Source organism: Psammomys obesus, unplaced genomic scaffold (genome assembly GCF_907164565.1).
Source record: "Psammomys obesus unplaced genomic scaffold, mPsaObe1.curated_primary_1811, whole genome shotgun sequence".
Taxonomy (NCBI): domain Eukaryota; kingdom Metazoa; phylum Chordata; class Mammalia; order Rodentia; family Muridae; genus Psammomys; species Psammomys obesus.
In genome coordinates, this window is record NW_026585895.1 from 13,362,099 (window position 1) to 13,384,518 (window position 22,420).

Consider the following 22,420-nt stretch of genomic DNA (forward strand, 5'->3'; position numbering starts at 1 on the left):
CCAACCCCCTTGTGGCTCAAGTCTTCCAAACCTTTCCTCCATGCTAACCCAATTTATCTAGGCCTGGAAGCTAATGCATTGCTAACTTTGGCAGAGAGGCAACCTGAGTAGGACAGCTCAGAAGAGCAAACCCACAGGGAAGACCAACTGCCATGTCTATCTGCCACTGTACCTCCCCGTTCCCTATTATTACTTCCTTACCCTAGCCCCTCACAGGCTCCGCCGCCTGGAAACAACAGACACTGAGGCTGATGAAGCTGCAGCTGCAGCAGAAGTCATTCCTGAGGCAAGCCCCTGCAGCTCAGGTCCAAGCAGAAGGACCAGTGGCCACACCCGAGGTAGATTCCACAATGGCCCTGCCTTTCCAAGCAGTGGGACTGATTGAAGACCGAGGCAATCAGCCTCACCACTATTGGCCTTTCGCTCCTAGTGATCTTTACTACTGGAAGGAAAAGCATGCTAAGTTCTCAGAAGAGCCAAATGATCTCATAGAATTGCCTGATACTGTTCTTTTTACCCATCAGCCCTCTTGGGATGATTGTCGGCATCTATTGGTGAACTATCCTGTTCACCAAGGAAGAAAAGGAACGTATCCAGGTGGAAGCTAAGAAATTAGTTCCTGACACAAATGGGGAGCCAACCACCAACCAGGCTCATATAGATACCAGCTTTCCCTTGCAGAGACCTACCTGGGACTACAGCCCAGGAGCAGGTAAGGAGAGGCTCCTAAGTCTACAGCCGGGCTCTGTTGGCAGGTCTTAAAGCAGCAGCTAAATGGCCCACTAATTTGATTAAGGTTTATGATGTTAAGCAAGGACCAGACAAAAGCCCTACAGCTTTCCTAGAAAGAATCATGGAAGCTTTCCAGAGGAACACACCATATGATCCAGAGGCAGCCGAACATAAGGCCACAGTAGAAATGTCCTTTGTGGCCCAGGAGAAAGCTCCAAGGTCTAGAAAATTTGCAGGAAAAGAATCTCAGCTTAGTTAACCGAGGCAGCTAAGGTGTATAACAATAGAGTCCAGAGGAAAGGCAAATCAGGGTCAATCTACAAAGTAACAAAGATATGGCAAGCTCGATGCTAGCAGCCACTGAGCCTATAGGTCTCAGCAGGCTCAGGACACTGAAGGTAAGAGACGGAACAAGGGCCAGTCAAAGTTGGGACGTAATCAATGTGCTCACAGTAAGGAAGAAGGGCATTGGGCAAAGGAATGTCCCAAGAAAAGGGGAGCTAAAAAGACAGTCCCCCTGGGGGCAGGTGATAGCGAGGACTGATGGGGATGGGGTTAGGATGCCCTAACCAAACCTGGGGTAACCCTAAGAGTGGAGGGGAAGCCAGTGGATTTCCTGGTGGATACTGGAACCCAACATTCAGTTTGGCTGCAGCTGAAGGGTCCCCTGTCCAATAAAAAATTTGGGTACAAGGAACCATGGAATGAAACAATGTCCGTGGACTATCCGAAGAACAGTGGACTTAGGAAAGAATGGGCTGAGTAACCCATTCATTCATAGTGGTACCAGATTGCCCCCTCCCCTGCTGGGGAAAGATCTCCTAACTAAGCAAGGAGCCCAAATACATTTCTCGTCAGATGGCATGAAAGTTCTTGACCACCAGGGGCCGGTGCATGTCCTCACGACCACACTGGCTAACAAACGTAGACTTTTTGATACAATGTTAAAATGTTAAAACCGGCTGCAGCCATAGAGATCTGGCTAGAAAACTTCCCCCAAGCACGGGCAGACAGGAGGTATGGGATTGGCTAAACATAGACCACCTGCTTTCGTTGAATTAAAGCCTGGCGCAGATCCCGCCAAGGTCCAGCAGTACCTGGTGCCTCCAGAAGCCAAGAAGGGCATCACCCCTCACATCCATTGGCTACTAAAGTTAGGGGTTCTCAGGCAATGTCAATCAGCCTGGAACACGCCCTTGCTACCGGTTAAGAAGCCTAATTCTGTTGACTATTGGCCAGTTCAGGACCTCAGAAAGGTCAATAAATGGGTAATGGACATTCATCCAACTGTGCCTAACCCATATACCCTTCTGTGTGCATTGCCCCCAGAGCACCCATGGTACACAGTTCTAGATTTAAACGATGCCTCTCTCAGTCTGCCTCTCACCCCAAAAAGCCAGGAATATTTTGCATTTGAATAGCACGACCCAGACATTGGAATAAATGGACAGTTGACTTGGACCAGAGTCCCTCAAGGATTCAAAAACTCTTCAAGATCTTTACATGAGGACTTGGGTGAGTACCGAGAACAACACCCCTAAGTTACTCAGTTGCAGTATGTGGATGATCTGCTGATAGCAGCTGCTGACAAGGAGACTTGCCTACAAGGAACAAAGGACTTAATCAACACTCTCGGGGAACTTGGCTTTCGAGCCTCAGCTAAGAAAGCTCAAAAATGCATGTCAGAAGCACAATACCTAGGCTATATCCTAAAAGAAGGTAAAAGATGGTTGTCAGATGCCCACAAGAAAATAGTCCTGAAGATCCGACCCCCACAAGTTGGAAGCAGGTATGGGAATTCCTGGGGTCGCCTGGATACTGTATGCTCTGGATACCAAATTTCGCAGAGCTTGCTATGCCGCTTTATGATGCCACCAAAGAATAGCCATGTGACTTCTCATGGACAGCTGAGCCTCAGCAGGCCTTTAAGGCCATAAAAGAAGCATTGCTGTCGGCTCCAGCCCTTGGGTTGCCTGACGTTACCAAACCGTTCCAGCTGTTTGTACATGAAGAAAAAAAAAAGGAATAGGAAAGGGGGTTCTCACTCAGACGCTCAGACCATGGAGGAGACCAGTAGCCTACTTAGGCAAAAAGCTAGACTCAGTGGCAGCCAGATGGCCCCCATGCCCTCCGCATCATTGCTGCAGCAGCATTACTGGTCAAGGAAGCTAACAGATTGACTCTAGGGAAGGACTTGGTTGTAATTACCCCTCATGCCATTGAGGGAGTGCTGAAACAGCCCCCAGACTGGTGGCTGAGCAGCACTCATCTGACCCATTACCAGGCACTGCTACTGAATCCTTCTAGAGTCACCTTTTAGGTGCTGACTTCCTTGAATCCTGCCACTCTACTGCCAGACCCAGCCCTGGATACCCCTCTGCATGACTGCACTGGGATCTTAGCCCATGTGCACATAATCTGGCCAGTCTCCAGGATGTCCTCCTGACCAACACAGACGAGACTTGGTTCACGGATGGGAGCAGTTTCATCAGGGACAGAAAAAGGTATGCGGGGGCGGCAGTGGTGTCATTGACTGAGACTATGTGGGCAGAGCCCCTCCCTCCTGGCACTTTGCCTCAGAGAACCAAGCTGATAGCATTGGCAGAGGCATTAACTCTGGGAAGAGATTTAAACCTTAACGTGTGTACTGAAAGCTGGTATGCATGGCACCATCCACCGCGAACGAGGCCTATTGACAGCTGAAGGGAAAACTATTAAAAACAAAGAAGAGATATTGGCATTATTAAAAGCCCTCTGGCTCCCCCAAAGATTGGCAATCATTCACTGTCCAGGACATCAGAGGGGAGAAACTCCAGTCTCCAGAGTTAACAACCAAGCCAACCAAATGGCAAAAGCAGTTGCATTAGAGACGGAGCCCATTCTTGCTCTGGTCAATCCTAGGAGACCCGGTCCTCCCTAAGGAACCAGTCTTTCTCCAGAGGACATTAAATGGACCAGAGGATTGCCCATGTCTCAGTACTTAGATGGATGGTAGAGATCAACCGAAGGAAACCTGATATTCCCTGAAAAGCTGGGAGAGAAGATATTAAGAAAAATCCATCACTCCTCCTATATGGGTATCTGGAGGATGCAAGATTTGATTCGACAATCAGGAGTTATTATTAAAAATGCTAATTCTAAGATTGAGAACATTATTTCCAACTGCAAGGCACGCAAATTGACAAAAGCTGTGCCTAATGGTAAAAATGCAGGTCCCTGAGTGAGAGGTTAGAGACCAGAAGCCTACTGGGAAGTAGACTGCACAGAAGTGAAGCCTGGGAAATATGGTTACAAGTATTTGCTAGTTTCTGTAGATAACTCAGGATGGACTGAAACCTTCCTGACAGAGCACCAAATGACACGAATTGTAGCCAAGAAGTTACTAGAAGACATCCTTCCAAGGTATGGTTTTCCTCAGAAGATAGGGTCAGATAATGGACCAGAGTTTTGTGTCCAAGGTAAGTCAGTTTGGCCACGGTAATGGGGATTGATTGGAAGTTACACTGTGCTTATAGATCCCAGAATTCAGGACAGGTAGAAGGGATATATAGGACTCTCTCTAAAAGTGACCTTAGCTAAATTGACCTTAGAGACTGGCGGGGACTGGGTGGCTCTCCTTCCATTTGAGGTCTATTGGGTATGCAATTTTTATCAGATGGGACTCACTCCTTTTGAGATTATGTTTGGAGTCCCTACCCCTATTATCCCCAACCTACAAGCTGAGGTCATTGCTGAATTTGAAGATCGAGACTTCCTGAACGACCTCAAGGGAATACAATGGGCCCATAAACATGTTTGGCCTAAATTAAGAGCTCTTTATAAATCAGGTCCTCCACCGGAGCCTCATCGCTATAGACCAGGAGATTGGGTCTACGTCAAGAGACACCGCCAGGGGTCACTGGAACCACACTGAAGGGGCCTTACGTACATGGTGCTGCTGACAACAACCGACTGACTTGAAGATTGGCAGCATTGCCACCTGGATCCACTACACCCACGCCAGACCAGCTGGCCCTTTTGAGACCAAGAAGAACTCTACCAACTGTTGGGCGACATGGAAGGCATCAAAGGATCCCAAGCACCCACTCAAGCTCAGACTCACCTGGTCCTGAGACTGCTCATTGTATGTACTCTGCTTTCCTTAATAACCGCTTCTGCTCCTGCACACCCACACCAGCCCCTCAACCTCACCTGGAAAATAATAGCTACAGCCACTGGGGAAGTCGTTAACGCAACCTCCAGACTAGCCACCAGAAATACCTGGTGGCCACAACTGGAGTTTGATCTTTGTGACCTGGCGCATGCATCAGGCACCTGGGACCATGACAACCCTGAAGAAGGATATGGCTGTAAATACCCTGGGTACCGGGCTAGCCTCCGGAACCGTCATTTCTATGTCTGTCCTGGCCACGATAAGACCGAATCATGGATAGATAAGTGTGGGGGACCCGAACAATACTTCTGTGCCAGCTGGGGATGCGAGAGCACAGGACACATTTGGTGGGAGGCCAATCGGAAGGACCTAATCACAGTGCACAGGGGAGGCAACTATGGGCCTTACGCCAGTAATAACGTCAGCTATGCCGCTCGTTTCCCGGGGTCAGGAACAGTCTGGATAAAGGGAAAAAACAAGGGAACAGGTGGCCCCTGTCATACGCCTCCAGCTATCGGAGGAACACCTGGAGGCAGATGCAATCAAGTATCCATCACCTTTACTGAATCTGGGAAACAAGCCACGTGGGAATCAGGGAAAACATGGGGGTTAAGGATACACAGACCCGGTCCCACCTATGATCCAGGGTTACTTTTTACCATCCAACTTACCGTAAATAACATCCAAGGACCAAATCAACAGGCAGTAGGCCCCAATCCAGTTTTGAGGGTTAAAACCCAACGCCCTGGACCCCCTCATACCCCTACCACAAGCCCCAGGGTCTCCACCAGTTCAACAAGTTTGACAACTCCAGATCTATGACGGGCAAGACTACGGGCACCCACAATGCCAACAGACCCTTACTTTGACAATGAGCTCATCTGGACCCTTATGCAGCAAACCTATCAGAGGGGAGAATAAGAGACCAAAAGAATTAAGGATTAGGTTTTTGGGTTACTGGATTAAAGTTAAAAGCAGAAGCCTGAAGAAAGACCAGGCATGTTGAGACATTTCTGGCCAGCTGCAGGTAGGAACCAACCTTGCTACATTCCTTACTACCCACTAGAGAGACTGTTGCCAGGAAAGTGGCCCAGATGGCCCCCATTTCATTACAAAAGTCAGTAGCCTTGTTCCTGGAAATACCACTGAATATGCTAATTACCCCTCTCCCTAGGAACAGCCAGTCAGTACAGGACAGGACATTGGACAGAAACCCAAGACCAGATGTTCCCCCACACACACACTAAGAGAGAACAGAGAAAGCCAGAATTGTTTATGGTTTTGGCACCTTCCCACAGCCAATCATTTTGAAATGCAACATCCCCTTTTATGTTTCAACCAATAGAATTCCCCTGCTTTGGGCACGATGGGAGGGGGGGAGCGGGAAATGGAACTGATAAATCACCCTCAATCCTGAGAGCTCGGGGTTCTCAGTTGTATACTGGTGCCTTGGTGTCTGTGAGAGTCCCAGCTCAAGTTGTGAATAAAGATCCTTGTGTGTTTTGGAACAGACTCGACTCCTGATAGTCTTTTGGAGGTTCTCGAAAATCTGGGCACAACATATGAGTGTTTTGTCTGCATGTATGTGTGCATGCCTGGTGCCCACTGAGGTAAGATGAGAGCATTAGATTCCCTAGGACTGGAGTTATAGAACATTGTTAGCTGCCACATGAGCTCTAGAAACTGAATCCAGGTCCTCTGCAAGAGCAGCAAGTACTCTTAATTGCTGAGCCATCTCTGTAGCTTCCTCATTGGGATTTTGATTGGAATGACTTTATATCAAATTGAAGAGTATGGATAACCTACCTGTTTCAAATTATTCTACAAACAAGTCTTACTTCTTTAGATCTTTAGTTTCTTTGTAGTTTAATAAGTTTTCCTTCAGGGACTTAAATATTTTGCATCTTCTTAAGAATGTCACATTTTAAAGAATATTATAAATTGTGTTTGTGTTTTTGTGTGTACATATGTTTGTTTTGCTTTCTTGAAACAGGAACTCCTTTATGAAGCTCTTGGACTTCAAACTTAATCTTCCAGCCAAAGCCTCCCCATGTTGGGATTATAGGCATGTTCTACCATGCCTGCCTAAAAATTACAGGTTTTAATTTGATTAAGATTTTGTTTTATTACATAATATATTTACTGGGGCAGAGGAATGTGCTTGCCATGATGCATGTGTGGAGGCAACGGACAAGTTTCCAAGATTTGTTCTCTCTTTCCATTATGTGGTTCCTAGGGATCAAACTCTAATCATCAGGCTTGGTGACAAAAATGCCTTTGCCTGCTATGCCATCTTGCTGGCCCAATTGGATTTTTTAATATTATACTTTTTTGCAAGTAAATAAACATGCTTATGTCTTCTGTAGGTCAAGCAATCTTCCCAGACTTCTGCTTTAATTGCAATAATCACCTGTGAGCATCAGGCAGTTTGTTGTTTTGGTTTTGTTTTGTTTTGTTTTTTCCTTCAATGTTGCTAATCCCTCAGGAAATTGTGACAGTTTTGTTACTTCTCTGCCCTTAATCTTTCATTTTTATTTCCCCTTTTTACTGTGTTGTCCAGATTTGCAGTTAAGTTTCTACTCTGGTAACAATACTGATAACAGTAGTAATTCACTCTAGTATTTATAGAGAGAGTAGTTACTACTGGGGATAACATGGTTACCAGCAAGGGGTCTTGATAAAGTTAATTTTCTCTGCCAGTTAAAGTTAAAAGGCAGGAAAAATCTCAAGTGCAAGAGGTAGCAGAGAAATCTCTAACTCACAGACAGGGTCTGTTAGGATTGGCAGATGAGGGAAGGCTTGTACTGGGGTGAGTACACTCATGTGGACACAGGAAAAGGCCCTCTGCCTTGCAGGACAACTCAGAACTGAGCCATGTAGTCTCTTCTCCAGGGTTTTAAAGTCTCTGAAGGGCCTTTCTCCCCTAATTTAGGGTTGGTCATTTTGATTGGCTCACAAGCATGGTGTAAACGTGCCTTGACCTGTCCAGCTCTCCCTATCTGTCAGCTTACTGGGGAAACTGCACCTCCCAGTCCTACAGCCACCCCGCCGCAGGTTACCAACGGCTCCTCTCTATCAGTCAGTAAACTTCTCTCTTGTTCCATATTGGCGAAAAGTTCTGTTTATTTGGTCAACTAGACATTGAATTTTATCAGTGCTTTCTATGTACTTGCTGCTGTGGTCTATGATCCCCCCCCCCCCCAGTTTGATACTGTGGTAAAGTTGACTAAATGAGTTCATTTGGATAAATGTGGTGACATACTTTGTTTTTTGTGCATTGTAGGCTTTGGGTTCCTGCTGGCTCCAGTGCTCAGTCAGGTCTGAAATTTTGGTTTCTGAGAATTTCTTTCTGGCTTGCTGGCTCAGTGACAAATGTTGTTAGCATAATATATATCTTGGGCTGGTTCACCCAGCATTTGGGGCTGTTACATAGCAGAAAGGCTTCTGAGGTATCAAGTTTACCAAATTTCCAGAACTAGATTCCATTTCCTCATCCTTTTTTCAAACTATTAAAGCTTTAGTCGAGAACAGATTCCAAATGACTCCCACAGCCCTTCAGCGCTGCACACGCAATCCCGTTTAAATGGCTGCAAACGAGCGTTGTATGGTGGAAAGTGCAACGAAGCGAGAGTGAGAGGCCTGCTGTTGTGACAGCGGCACACGTGCTCAGATACTGACCACGTCTCCCTGGGGTTGTTCAGTCTCCTGCTGAGTGGATACTTGTAGGACTGAGGTGAGATCACATATGCTCACGGATACAAGCCTCATGCGAAGGCAAAAGATGAGATGCAAACACCATACCCAGTGCTTTCTCGTAGGAAAAGTACAGCAGGAATGGAGAGGGTTAGTGAGGTACGCTTCAGACTGTTCTTTTAGGGTGAGGTGCTACTAGACACAAGTAGTGAAAGTAGGAGCCTTCCAGTCCAGAGAGAGAGGAGGGGAGGGGAAGAAGGAAGAGTAAGGGGAGGGGGGAGGGGGAGGGAAGCGGGAGCATGCAGTAGGTTCCCACCCAGTCGCTTGTATTTACTACGTACTCGGTCACTGAGATGTGCCTCTGGCACTGGGTTGAAGCTTAAGGTATACAGAAGCTCGGGAGAATGGGAACAGAATGCAGGTCGTAAGGGAAGAAGTTCACTGTACATACAGGCAGCGTGGCCTGGGAGCATGTATTAAAGTTAGAGCACTTCCTGGCATGCGCAAGGCTTTGGGTTCCTTCTCCAGCACTGCATCACTGCTCCCCATACACAAAGCCAAGAAACCTGAACAGCAGCGAAGCCCTGCAAGGAGGAAGGTGCTGATGGGAGCAGCTTTGTAAGACTGGAGGTATTGTCGTCGTTGCTGGGGAAGACACAGTACTACCCCAAATTCCCTTCCCCTTAGGGTCCTCTGCTCAGGTAAAGCAGGATTCTTGACTACATTGAAAGATTTCAAGAGCGGCTGGAGTAAGGCAAAATTTGGGAGCTCATTAAGAGAGTACACACTTCAGACTTAAATACAGACATTAGAAACATGCACACATTTAGGTGTCTAAAATGGCCATGTTTGTGATTCTGTGGGTTTCTAAATTTTTTTTGCCCCCCCCCCCCAAAAAAAAACCAATTCAAAGGGTATCAGGGGCAGGGGGAGCATCACAATCACAGAAAAGAAACCCGACTCAAGAGAAGGCAAGACCAGAATTTGAGAATTCTTTGGTAAAATGTATATGAGTGTTATGCTTGCATGTATGTCTATGCACCATTTTTGTGCCTAGACACCCAGGTTGTTGACAAGAGGGTCTTAGATCCTGCCTAAGGTCTTAGATCCCCTGGAACTGGAGTTATGGATGGTTGTAAGCCACCATGGAGGTGCTGGGAGTCGAACTCATATATCTGCAAGAAAAAGTGTCCTTACCACTGAGCCATTTCTCCAGTCTGAGAATTCTTAACCTTAGTTTCCTGCTTTGTGTGAGTCAGTGACCTGGGTGATGCCAAAACCTCGGAGCCTGGCAGGGGCTTCTTTCTATGAGCGTAGATGCCTGCATTGAGATTCTGAAGTTAACCGTTTTGGTCTTCAGCAGATTTTGGATGAAGAAGTCCTGTTTTGTTGTTTGTTTTTGAGACAGGGTTTCTCCGTGTTGTCCTGGCTGTTCTGGAACTTGCCCTGTAGACTCAGAGATCCGCCTGCCTCTTCCTCCCTAGTGCTGGGATTAAAGGTGTGTGCCACCGTGCCTGGCAAGATGCCCTGTTTCCGTTTTGGTTTTGACTCAGTATCTGAGATGGGTAGCACCAACTGGGGCACACTTTTGTACCTCAGGCTGGCCTTGAACTTGCAGCAGACTTCCTACCTCTACCACTGAAGTGCTGCTGAGAGCTGGAACACAGGTTGCCAGGCTGCCATCTTGTCAGCCCCTTTTCCTTTTATAATTTTTGGGACAGAAGCCCAGCTGTGTAGCCCTGGCTGTCGTGGAGCTCCGGATCCATCTTCCTCAGCCACTGGAATCCTGGGGCTATCAGAATGGAACGCCATGCTTGGTTTTTATGATGCTTTCTTAGTATTACTTTAAGCTAGTACAAAAAGTCCCACAATGCTTTTTATGGAATATATCCTCGGAGCAACTTCATGTTGATGTTTCTCTTTGATGTGAAGAAAGAAAGCAACGTTTTAGTTGGGAATTGTTTCTTTCAGCAAGCAGTTCCAGGAACTGTTTTCCCAAATTCCTCACTGAAAACCAAAAGGCAAATAAAACGCCTGTGATTGGGAAGCTGTCTCTCTGGAGGTGCCCAGCAGAGGGCGCTCAAGCTTTCCCAGCCCTTCAGCATCCTTGCAAGGCTGGGCAGACCTGACTGGGGCCATCTGTGTTTGCTGTCTGAAGATTAACAAGTACCATACACGAAAGGATCGCGGTGCATCAGAACCACAATTGCCGAATGAGGAGAGAGAGCACCATAATGCCAAATGGCAGTGTAGAACTGCGGTCACTAGAGGACAGGCAGGGGAGGGAAGAGGGCTGCAAGGAGGTATCTATCGTATACCTGGTACAAAAAAAAAATGGAGTGAACTGCCATTCTGCAGCACAGCATAGTGTCTGTAGCTGCAGCCATAATAATAATTGAGGAGAGGCACTCAGAGGTTCCTACAATGACAAGATAAAAATTTAATGGTATAAAATGTTAACTGTTCTTTCACTACGTGTATTTGTATAATTTTGAAGGGAGAACAAAGAGGTAAGGTAGCAAGTGCCTCCTACAGTTGGTGAGTAGGAAGTCTCTAGATCACTGGAATTTGACATCCTAATGGGGGCTTCTGAGACCTTTGTAGATGGAGTGACACCTAGTACCCAGGCCAGCTTCTCCCTCCTTCCCTCAGCTCGTGGGTATTACATAGAACTTACATACCTAACAATTTTTAAATAATTTGTTTCATAAGTACAAAGGTAATTTGAGGATTTATTGTTGTTGTTGTTCTTTGAGAGGTGGAGATAGGAGAAAAGGAGTTCAAAACCAACCAGCAAACCCAGGAAGGAACGTTTTAAGGTAGACCACCTGTGAGACTGAGTTAGGAACCATCTTCCTAGACCATGCCTGAGCATGTGTGCATAGATGCCAGTTCCAGAAAAGGAGACCGTTCAAAAGGTTTCATTCCTTGCTTTTCTCCCCTGCCTACTCAGAGAACCTTTTTCTGTATTAATAAGTTTAAAGTTTTGGCAACATTTTGCATGGTTTTCCTCTCTATGGGTATGAATTTAATAATTTTGCCAGCACTATAAAAAATAACTATTTATACTTTTCCAGCATATGTACAAACAGTGCTGTGACAAATTTTTAACATATTCTGATTATTTTACAGAACATCTTTCTAAAAATAAAAATTTCCATCATTTGCTATGGTGATGTATACTTTCAATCCCAGCACTAAGGAATCAGAGGCAGAGGCCTAAGCAGAAGAACTCTTTGATCTCAATGCCAGCCTGGGCTACATAGAGAGGCCCCCCACCCCCAATCTAGAAACAGTCTGACAGACATTTATTGTTCTGTTTTGTAGGTGGAGCGAAGGTTTCTCCCATCTGTGTGTGGTTTTGTAATACCATGTCTTGATATTATGGAAAATATTTGTTCATCAATTGTAGTGGATCCTCTAAATGTTGACACATTTCATTGTACCAAATAAGAAGTATCTTAGCATTAGCACAGCAGTGGGCAAGTATTAGGAAGCTGCTACCTCATAGTGGTCCACACACATTTACTAGAATTTTATTTTTTGCCTAAAAGGCTGAATTCTATCAAAGGCAATGCATGGTGTCTGTTGTTTTCCTGACAGGCTTACTTTGTTTATTTTGGGGAAAATGACAAAGAAACAATTGTGTTTCATGAAGACAGTTTTTATGGCTTCATTAAAGAGACGTGTGAGTGTGAGTGACTGGCTCCGCCAGGTGTATGCACTCAGGGAAGAAGACGTGACTCTCAGGATGGTTTGTCACCTACGCTCTGGTTCAGGCCAGCCTGCTTGTGACCGTGGCCATATTGTCCGTACACCATCAGTGGACGGTGGCAATTAGCAAAAGGCAAATAACACACTAATATTGCCATAAAGACAGTTCTGACCCCTGAAGATCCTTCACGGGAACTTAGGGGCCTTTGTGGACCACACTCTAAGAACCTGTATTCTCCGTGGCTCATAGCAAAAGATTATTTCTCCTGATAACTAGCTTGAGGATAATTTGTGACTCAATTCCCGTGAAACCTGAGAGTAGGTTTCTGGGGAGCGGATGAGAAAGTTTCCTCATTCCTAAAGAGAGACTGAAGAAAGAGATGGCCCTTTTCTTTCTCTGGAGGTTGCTCTGGTCGTGTGGTAGCCATTTTGTAACCAGCAAGGGGACTCAGCCTTAGGATAAAGGTAAAGGCATCTCCAAAGATGCTTGATTAGTGTGGTAAACATTTCTGAATGGCAGTTTGTATTTGTTTTGTGCATGGCTCTTCATGAGTATATTTTCTGCTGAGGTTATTTCTACTTGTTTTCTAAGCATTCCTTATTTTGGTAATTGTAGTGTTCGTTTTTAAACTCTATTTTATTTAGGTGTTTAGGTCTCCACCTCCCTTCCGCCAACCCTTTAACCTGGGTAAGAGAAGGTTAGTGGGGAGAGGGGTCCCAGACCCTTCACTTCTTCTGGCTGTGTAGGGTCAGTGGGTTCCTTTACAGCTTTACCAATCTCCGTCAACAGCAAATGCAGCAAGCAATCCCTTCCAAGCCACTGTGACCCACAGTGTTTCTCTCGGTCTGTCTGCTCCAAACCGACACACTGTTGTGCTGCAGGCACATGCCACCCTTTCTTTTTCTGGACGATCCTAGAGCCCTAGACCACACCCCTCTCCATGCTGCACGAGGCAGACTGTTACCAGCTGGCATGACCACACCCCATGCAGGACACAGCTGTGGGCAGACTAAACCCCAAACTAAAATCCCGTGCTTGGGATTAAAACAAAACATTTATATAGCATAACTGAGTTTTTAAAGAAACCAAAACTTCCACCGCAGCTAGTGAAACATCCTAATGGTTTACAAATCTATCTATCATCTTTTATAACACTTCTAAAATCATGTCTCATGAATTCTGTGTGTGTGTGTTCGTGTGTGTTTATACACTTGGGTGCACAGGCGTGGGGGCCAGAGGTCTTCCTCTAGGGCTCTCCCCCTTACTGTCTTGAGGCAGGGTCTCAGTGTTTCCTCTAGGCCGACTGGCCAGTAAGCTGTTGGGGTCTGCAGTCTCTATCCTGGGGTTATAGGCACACACAGCCATGCCCAGCCTTTTATGTGAGGTTTGAACTCAGGTCTTCAGGCTTACAGAGCAAGTGCTCTTACCCTGTAGCCACTTCCTTGGTCTCATAAATGTATTTGTCTTTCCATTTTTTTTTTTTTTATACTTTAGCACCATATTTAAGAGATTTTTTTCTCCCCACTTTTTAGAAATATTTGTAATTTCTCTAAGCCTATTAAAATATAACTTAAGGGGCTGGAGTAATGGCTCAGCAGTTAAGAGCATTGACTGCCCTTCCAGAGTTCAACTCCCAGCAACCACATGACAGCTCACAACCATCTATAATTCAATCCATTGCCCTCTTCTGTGCAGGCACACGTACGTGCAGACACAACACTCAAATACATAAATAAATAAGTCTTTTTTTTTTTTTAAACAACAGATGTACATAGATTTGTTTGTTTTTGCTTGTTTACTTATTTGGTGGAAGGTTGTGACCATGTGCCCTAGCTCCTGTGAAGGTCAGAGGACAGCTTGCAGGAGCTGGTTTTCTCCTACCATGCGGGTGACAGAGGCAGAACTTGGATCGTTGACTTACAGAGCTTCACAGCCTTTAGATGTGACTGCTGTATGTTCAAAGTGTAATTTGTCTGCAGCTTTGATGGTCGATGTGGAGCAGAGAGATAATATTTCTCCCAATGGCAGGCCCATTTTCTTAATGTACTTCTTTGAATAAGTCATTTCTGTCTAATCCACTGACTCAAACGGTAGCTGTTACAGGCGCTTTTTGTATGTGTTTTGATCAGTTTCTGGACTTCCTAATCTGTTGCTTTTGCTGTGAAATTAGAGACATGGTCGGGACATTTGTTTAGAGGATGCTACAAGGTTCGAAGACAAGCCCGCTCCCTTGTACTGCCCTGAAGCCCAGCCCAGGCTCACCACATTGCCCTTTCCCTCTGTGTTCTCTTGGCATCTTCTGTACCCTTTTTTCTCCTTAAATTTCTTGTTCAAGTCCCCCAAAACATTTTCAGCATTTTGACTGGAATTACTTTAATTTTCTAGATGATTTGGGGGAAAATGTACTTTTTTTTTTTTTTTTAACATTCATGAATCTTTACCTCCAAAAGTTCCGAAAGTTCACATACCATTTCTTCATTAAGGTTGTCATTCATGCCATTCTGTTTTGTCATTCCTAGCTTTGTTCCTACCAGTCCTATATGCTATTTCTTGGTTGGATTTGTGGAGATCTTGCCCAGCCTGCTCTGTTTGTGTGGGGGGGGAGGGTGTCCTTTTCTATTTTTTTATTTTTTGTTGGTTTGGAATTTTTTTGTGTTTGTTTTTGTTTTTGAAACAGCCCTGACTGTCCTGGAACTCACTTTGTAGACTAGGCTTGCCTCAAACTCAGAGATCCACCTGCCTCTGCCTCCTGAGTGTGCTGGGATTAAAGTCGTGTGCTAAAGAACATTTTTAAGTTTGTGGTGTTACTGTGAAGTGGATTTGTGAGCCGACTGTTGATGCCGACTGTACCAGACACTGTTACCTTCATGAAGCTGATCTCTGGAGCTGTTTACTGGGAATTTATACATTTGTAGCAACAAGAACAGCCACTCAGCAAACAAAGGATATTGTCCTAGTGCCAAGAGCTTGCCCAGGTTGAGACTCTGGAATGGAGGAACAGCCTGCTGGAGCAGCTCCGGAAATTGGATTTCAAAGCCACTCCATCATTATCGGGGGAAATAGCGATTTCTCCATGTGACTTATTCACAGGGACACTTATTTTGATCACAGATACAATTTAGTGAGGCAGCACCGCCTCCTGCACACCCATCGCGTTTCCAGGCAGCAGGGAGACGCCGGCAGGTTTTGTGTTTTGTTGTTGTTATTGTTGTTTTAAAAGAATCATCGTTTAATCGGATTGTTTTTGTGTTAAATAAGATTCAAGTTGCCCCAGGCAGTATGGATTGGCAGGGTTTCAGCTATCTGGGAAAATGAAATTTGCCAGCTTTCTAAGGCCATTTGAAATAAACAAACACATTTCTTTTCATCCACATTGTGGATCTAAAAAGCATGTGTGAACTAGCCTGGTATCTTAATTACCACTTAAAATGTTCCTATGGAGAATGTGCTCCTCGGAGTGGGGGTGTAGCTGTGTTGGCGTACGACTGCTCGCCTAGTATGCACGAGGCTCTGGGTTCGATCCCCAGCACCACTTGAAAGTTGGAATGGTGGCTCAGTCTGTAAGCCCAACACTCAGGAAGTGGAAACAGGAAGATAAAGTCCAGGGTCATCCTGGGCTACATGGCGTTTCAGGCCAGCCTCAGGTAGGAAACCCTGACTCAAGGAGGAAAGAGAGAACATTGCTTGTGGCTTCCCTGCCTTAGAAATGATTTTTAGGAATAAACCCATTCATAGCCTGGCGATTACTAAGACTTGTATATGAGATGAAATGGAATTGATAATCTCACTATCTGTCAGGACATTTTTATTCATGGACTTCTCTACACTGTTTTGTTTGCAGTACTAGAGTTTAAGCTAAGGACCCCGCTGTGCTGGGCAAGTATTCCACCAGCTGAGGTATAGGGCTCTGCCCTAAGCTATGCTCAGATGGACTGGTTGTTGTTGTAGTTTTTATGGTTTCTTGGGCTAAGATTTTTTACGTATCAAGCAATAAATGCCTATGTTCTTCTTCGTCTTTGTTCATGGGCTCTGTTCACATCTCAGATGTGACCTTTCAGGGTGAAACATTAGCGACTGTAAAGCTTGGCCCGGAAGGTATATGGGAGGGTGCGGCCTTCTCGCTCAGATGCTGGCCCGGCCAGTGTGTTACAAGTGTTCTGGGAGATCATAGCATTTTCGTGCGTATAGCTGCATTCCCAGCTCGGAGCCTCCATTCAGAGGGCTCCCCGGGGATGACTGCCAAGTCGCCGCCTCCTCTTCTGTGTTACTCAATTCTGCGTCTCCCCCCCCCCCCCCAGCTTCAGAGGTCTGTAATAGGCCATTAGTTCTCCAGGCGCCTTAACTATTTTCTCATCTACACTGGACCCAGCTGATCTTCACCCGGTGCTCTTCCGTAGGGGAAATGGAACGCATGGCTGCTGCCTCCTCTTTCTGTTTCTGCCTGCACTGTTGCAGCAAGAGACTTGGTATCACTGTCAATTTGACTTGTCCCAACTGAGCCCTTCAACACCTGATTACTCACAGTGGTTGGTAGGGATTAATTATTCATTAATTTTATTGTGTTTCTTTCTCTTCTTCAAGCCTTAAGAAGTGTGCTTTAGAAATGTTCTGGAGGAGCAGTGAGGTGCTTCCAAGAAAAAGGCACTTGACAAGCCTGATGCTCTCAGTTCATTTCCTGGAACCCACATGGGCGGAGAGAACCAACTTTCCCAGGTTTTTTCCCCTCAGTGTTCTACGTGCACACGGTACACACACATGCACGCACACACTGAAAATCTTTTTTAAAAGAATGAACTTCATTTTACACATGAACCTCTAGGTTAAAGCAAAGTAAATAGCCCTTCCAAAAATTAGGAGTAACAGGCAGCCAAACAGGGCTGATCCTGTTATCAACTTCAGTGGGTTTTTGGGGTTTTTTGTTTTGTTTTTCCTAGCCCAAATTGTTAATAGCTTGATCTTTGGCCTCCTTGGGAAGCTGAAACTAATTAGAGATCTTTAAATTAAGAAACTTCCTGGTGGAGAGCGTGTTCCTGTTGCCATGGAACCTTGTGGACATTTTTAAGGAGAGCCAAACTGATGGTAACTCTGGCTAGCACCAGATGCCTACCATGGACCCAGCACTGTGCTCATGCCCTGTGTACTCTCCCTATGCTTCCTGAAGGCCCCCTGTGTTCTGAAAGCATCATATTTGCCACAGTTTATTGAAGAAATTAAAATGATCAAAGTGTGCTGGAAGTTGTCAGGCTAAGACAACAGTGACGGACCCGGATGCCTCTCAACCCGAGAACCCGTCACCACACCCAAACCACTTCCCAAGAGCCCCATGTGCTCCTGCCCAGCTTGGGGTATTTCTGCAGCTAAGGAGAAGTAAGAACAGCCTCTCCTGAAACAGAATCTCCCAACACCGTGCTTCTCAATGTTGAGAAATAAGGGACTGTGTGAAGGAAAAGCATTCACAGACTCCTGGGTTGATGTAAAATGTGTTTACTGTATTGTCTGTGAACACAAATCAAGGTATGTGCTCTTTGTGCGTAGAGCGCCTATTCAGCTATAAAATCAGAATAAGTACAAACACTGCAACAAAACCAATAAAACTCAAACTAACAGCATTATAGTATGACTGCTGTTTTTCTAGGGAAGCTAAATTGCAGCTCTCATTATAAGGAAGGCAACGGCCATCATCACACAGGTTCTTTTGACTTGGGCCCATCTGGGCTGTTGTGTGCTGTGTGTCTGCTCAGTTCCCTCGCCGCCTTTCTCTATTCAGAATCTGCGGAATCTTTGTACAGTGCGCTGTATACTCAGATGCATCATTTACATGTTACATCTGTGCCGCTCGCTGCCAACAAGATCATAAATGCAAACACCGGCGCTGCAACCAGGCAGCGGTTACACGTGTGCTCCTGTTGATTCCGCGTTCAGATAATTATCATAATAAAACCCGGTGACATTATCATGGAACCCTTGTTTGACAAAGCCTTCTCGAGATGGTGTGCCCATGGGAGCCGCCTTTCAAAAGACCAAAGTAAGGTGGTGAATGGGAGCCCAGCTTTGAAAGCTTCTCTCAGTGCCCAGGAGTTTGCTTTTCATAGATGTTTATGTGGTCCTACTCATGTTTTAAGAACCTCTCACTCAAAACAGCACGTTCCCCTCATCGTTACAGTGTTGCTGTAGGAGACCCGGGGGGCCAGTTCACAAGGCTTAATTACTAAACAGTGTCTCCTATCTGTTCCCACCCCTTATTTGTATTAAACCTGGCTCCCACCACATCAGCCACCTAATGCTTTGTGCGCCTCCTGCATCCACCTGTTTGCTTATTGCTTGCTTACTTCTTTTCAGTGCTGGGAAATGAACCTGACCTTGTACATGCAGGTAAATGCCCCACTGCTGAGCCACAGCTCCAGCCTTCAGAGGTTCAGGACCCCAGACCAGCCTGAGCTTCAGAATGAGACCTTGTATCAAGTGGGAAAAAGAAACAATGGCTAGGGCTGGAGAGACTGGTCCACACTTAAAAGAACTGGCTGCTCTTCCAGAGGTCCTGAGTTCAATTCCCAGCAACCACATGGTGAGTCATGACCATGTATAATGAGAGATCTGGTGCCCTCTTCTGGCCTGTGGGTGTACATACATGCAGGCAGAGCGCGCACACACACACACACACACACACACATGTATGTATGTATGTATGTATGTATGTATGTATGTATGTATGTATGTATGTAAATCTTTAAAAAAAAAGAATGGCTAAATTTAGTGACAGATAACAGAAAGGTCAGACTAATTTAAATAATTATGGGGATTTGTTGTAATTACGGGGATTTGTTGGCTCAAGAAGTGTGGGAAGACAGAGGTGGGACTGGTTCCAGTGAAAATCCAGTTATATAAACATGGGACATAGCTTCTCATCTCCTTTGTGTGTGTGTTTTAAACTCAAAATTGCCTTCAGCTTGAATTTATATCATGATGTGCCAAGGCCAAGCCCACTGATAGAGAACATAAGTGGTCTCTTGCTGTTCTACTTCCCAATAGAGCCCTGACCCCTCTGAAACCCCATGAGAACATTCTTTTTTTTTTTTCTTTTTAGGACTTATTTACTTATTCATGTATTTTATGTATATGAGTGCTTTGTCTTCATGTACAGCAGATAAAGGAATTAGACCCTATTACAGATGGTTGTGAGCCACCATGTGATTGCTGGGAATTGAACTCAGGACCTCTAGGAAGAGCAGTCAAGTGCTCTTAACCACTGAGCCATCTCTCCAACCCCACCCCATTCTTTTATTTTTCGTCTCCCATGTATTACATTCTAACCACAGTTTCCCCTTCCTCCTTTCAGTCCCTTCCTTCCCACCTCCCCTCTCCCCCAGATCCCTTCCTCTTCCATTTCCCTTCAGAAAGGAGCAGGCTTCCCGGAGACATAACCAAACATGGCATAAATTACAGTCGGATGAGGTACCCCCCCCCAGTAGAAAGACTTGATGAGACAACCCAGAAAGAGGGAAAGGGTCTCAAAAGTAGGCTAGAGGAGTCGGAGTCAGCCCCCACTCCCACTGTCAGGAGTCCCACAAGAACACCCAGCTACAGATCTATATACTCAGAGGACCTGCGTGAGACCCATGCAGGCTCCCCGATTGTCGCTTCGGTCTGTGTGAGCCCCTGTGTGCCCTGGTTAGTTGAGCCGTTTTCTTGTGGTGTCCTTGACTGCTCTGGCTCCTACAGTTCTTCCCCTCTTCAGGACTCCTGAGTGCCGCCTAAGGTTTGGCTGTGGGTCTCTGCACCTGCTGTGTCTGATGCTAGGTGCCAGTCTACACGTGTAGCAGAGATCATTAGGAATCATTTCATTGACTCATTCACTCACTTTCTTTCTTCTCTCTCTCTTCTGTTGTTTGGTTTGGTTTCTTGTTTGTGTTTTGTTTTGTAATTTTTGTTTTTTTGCCAGTCATGTTTGGTTCTATCCTCAGTCTCTGGTCTGTCCAGCCTCTGGTTCCTCACCCTCCCACAAGTTCTGTGTCTCCTTTATCCCATCACATCTGGCAAATAGTAGGTGTGCAAACAGTCAGATGTGCAAGATACACATCTGACAAATTGTAGGTCAGAGGTTTTATGGCTGAGTTGGTGTCCCAGCCTGTCCTCTGCAAGCCTTGCCTGGTTATAGACGATGCCTGCTTCAGGCTCTGTGTCCCCCATCCTAGGAGTCTTTGAAGATTCCAAGTAGTTTTCACTGCATTCGGTTCTACCTCAACTCTGAAATGCCCCCAGTTCCAGTTGTCTCTCCTAGTACTCTCTCCCTCCATCCCTTCCACCAGACTCCTCCTGTTCTCATTCCCACCCTCCCCAGCCAACGGGAGAAATCTGCTCTATTTCCCTTCCCAGGGAGATCCACGTGCTCTTCCCTTGAGCCTCCTTGTTACTTAGCCTCTCTGGGCCTCTAGACTGTAGTAAGATTATCCTTTAGTTTGCAGCTAATAGCCACTTATAAGTGAGTACATACCATGTTTGTCTTTGTGGGTCTGGGTTACCTCACTAGGGATGATTTTTTTCTAATTCCATTGGTTTGCCTACAAATTTCATGAACTTGTTTTTATTGGCAATTAAAAAAAAACAGCTGAGTAATATTCTGTTGTGCAAATGTACATTTTCTTTACCTATTCTTCAGTTGAGGGACATCTAGGTTATTTCCAGTTTCTGGCTATTACAAATAGCTGCTGTGAACACAGTTGAGCAAGTGTCTGTGCTTTGGGTTTATGCCCAGGAGTGGTATAGCTTGATCCTGAGGTAGATCGATTTCCAGTTTCCTGAGAAACCACCATATTGATTTCCAAAGTGGCTATAGAAGTTTGCACTCCACCAGCAGTGGAGGAGTGTTTCCCTTGTCTTGGGCACATTCTTCATTGATCGTTAAATTCTGCTTACAAGATTCCAGGACTTCTCTAGCCAGAAGTTCTCACATTCTTACTTCAAACCAGTTCCAAAGGCCTGTGAACCACGTGGTCACGTTCATCACGGCGACTATCCCACTACTTGGGGACCAGATCTCTCTATTAGGTCCCTTGTCTTGTTGCTATGCAAGATACCTGACTCAGGCAACTCAAGGAACAGTTTACTCAGGCACGTGGCTTGAGGGGCCTGTCATTGTGGGGAAAGCATACTGATGGAACTTGAGTTCATGGATGGTGTTGCATTGGCAGTCTAGAGGCAGAGCAACATCAAGGCCACTGTTCCATTCCTCAGGCTGTCCTGCTCCTTACCCCTTTATTCACTCTAGACACCCAGTCGACGAGATGGTGCCTGTCACATCCAGGGTGGGGCTTCCCTCCTCAGGTGAGCTTCTTTGGAGACACCCTTGTGGAAGACATGGCCAGAGGTGTGTCTCAGGTGCAGTTAACAGTGAAGACAAGTGGTTAGAGCGTGAGTGAGCATGTGACATCTGCAGATATTTCATTGGGATCCGGATCTGTTCATATTAAACCAAACGTGACTTCATGGTGATGACCTCAGTTCTGATCGGAGACCGTCTGAACTAGGGTCCCTTCTCCCCTTGTCTCTGATCTCCCCCTCCTGCGTTAGACTCCTGGCCTCTGCCTTTAACTGTCTGTTCCTGGGCTGCTGAATTCCGCCCAACTCTTGGCACTGAGGGGGCTGTTGCGCTCTCAGCCAGCACACTGAGAGCTACATTGCTTCTGTCTTTAGTCCTGTTCATTCTACTCATCCTACATTACTCAAAGAGTACCCTTTTCCAGATTACTTTTTAATTCTCCAAATATTCCATATGCTTCCATACCTCCATGTCTTCCTTTAAAAAAAAAAAAAAGTTTGTCATTTTTTAAAATTGCGTTACTTTCTGGCATACTTTCTTTTCAGGCGTTCAGTTAACGCTGTTTATATTACATTTGTATTTATTTGGAGGGGGCATAAACATGCCAGGACCCTACTCATGGAGGTCAGAGAACAGCTACAGGAGTTAGTGCCCTCTGGCCACCGTGTAAGCCCCAGGAACTGAACACAGGTCCTCAGGCTTGGTAGTAGGTGCTTTTACCTATTGATCTAATTCACCAGCCGTCTTTTCTTTTTTTCCCCCTTCCTTCCTTCCTTCCTTCCTTCCTTCCTTCCTTCCTTCCTTCCTTCCT

The 22,420-nt window shown here is 45.7% G+C and overlaps 1 protein-coding gene across 8 annotated transcripts in view; it reads left to right on the plus strand.

Moving 5' to 3' along the window:
• Positions 1 to 22,420, plus strand: part of Mettl8 (methyltransferase 8, methylcytidine) — a 91,178-nt gene that overhangs the window by 10,323 nt on the left and 58,435 nt on the right. For 3 of the 8 annotated variants that reach the window (XM_055600322.1, XM_055600319.1, XM_055600323.1), the window contains 2 exons: positions 525 to 712; positions 4,560 to 4,855. The exons of 1 other annotated variant lie outside the window; for it this stretch is intronic. In XM_055600322.1, the coding sequence (XP_055456297.1) occupies positions 4,787 to 4,855 (69 nt within the window). In that variant the 5' untranslated portion in view covers positions 525 to 712; positions 4,560 to 4,786. 4 more of the 8 variants (XM_055600320.1, XM_055600321.1, XM_055600325.1 and 1 more) reach the window with 4 other exon arrangements.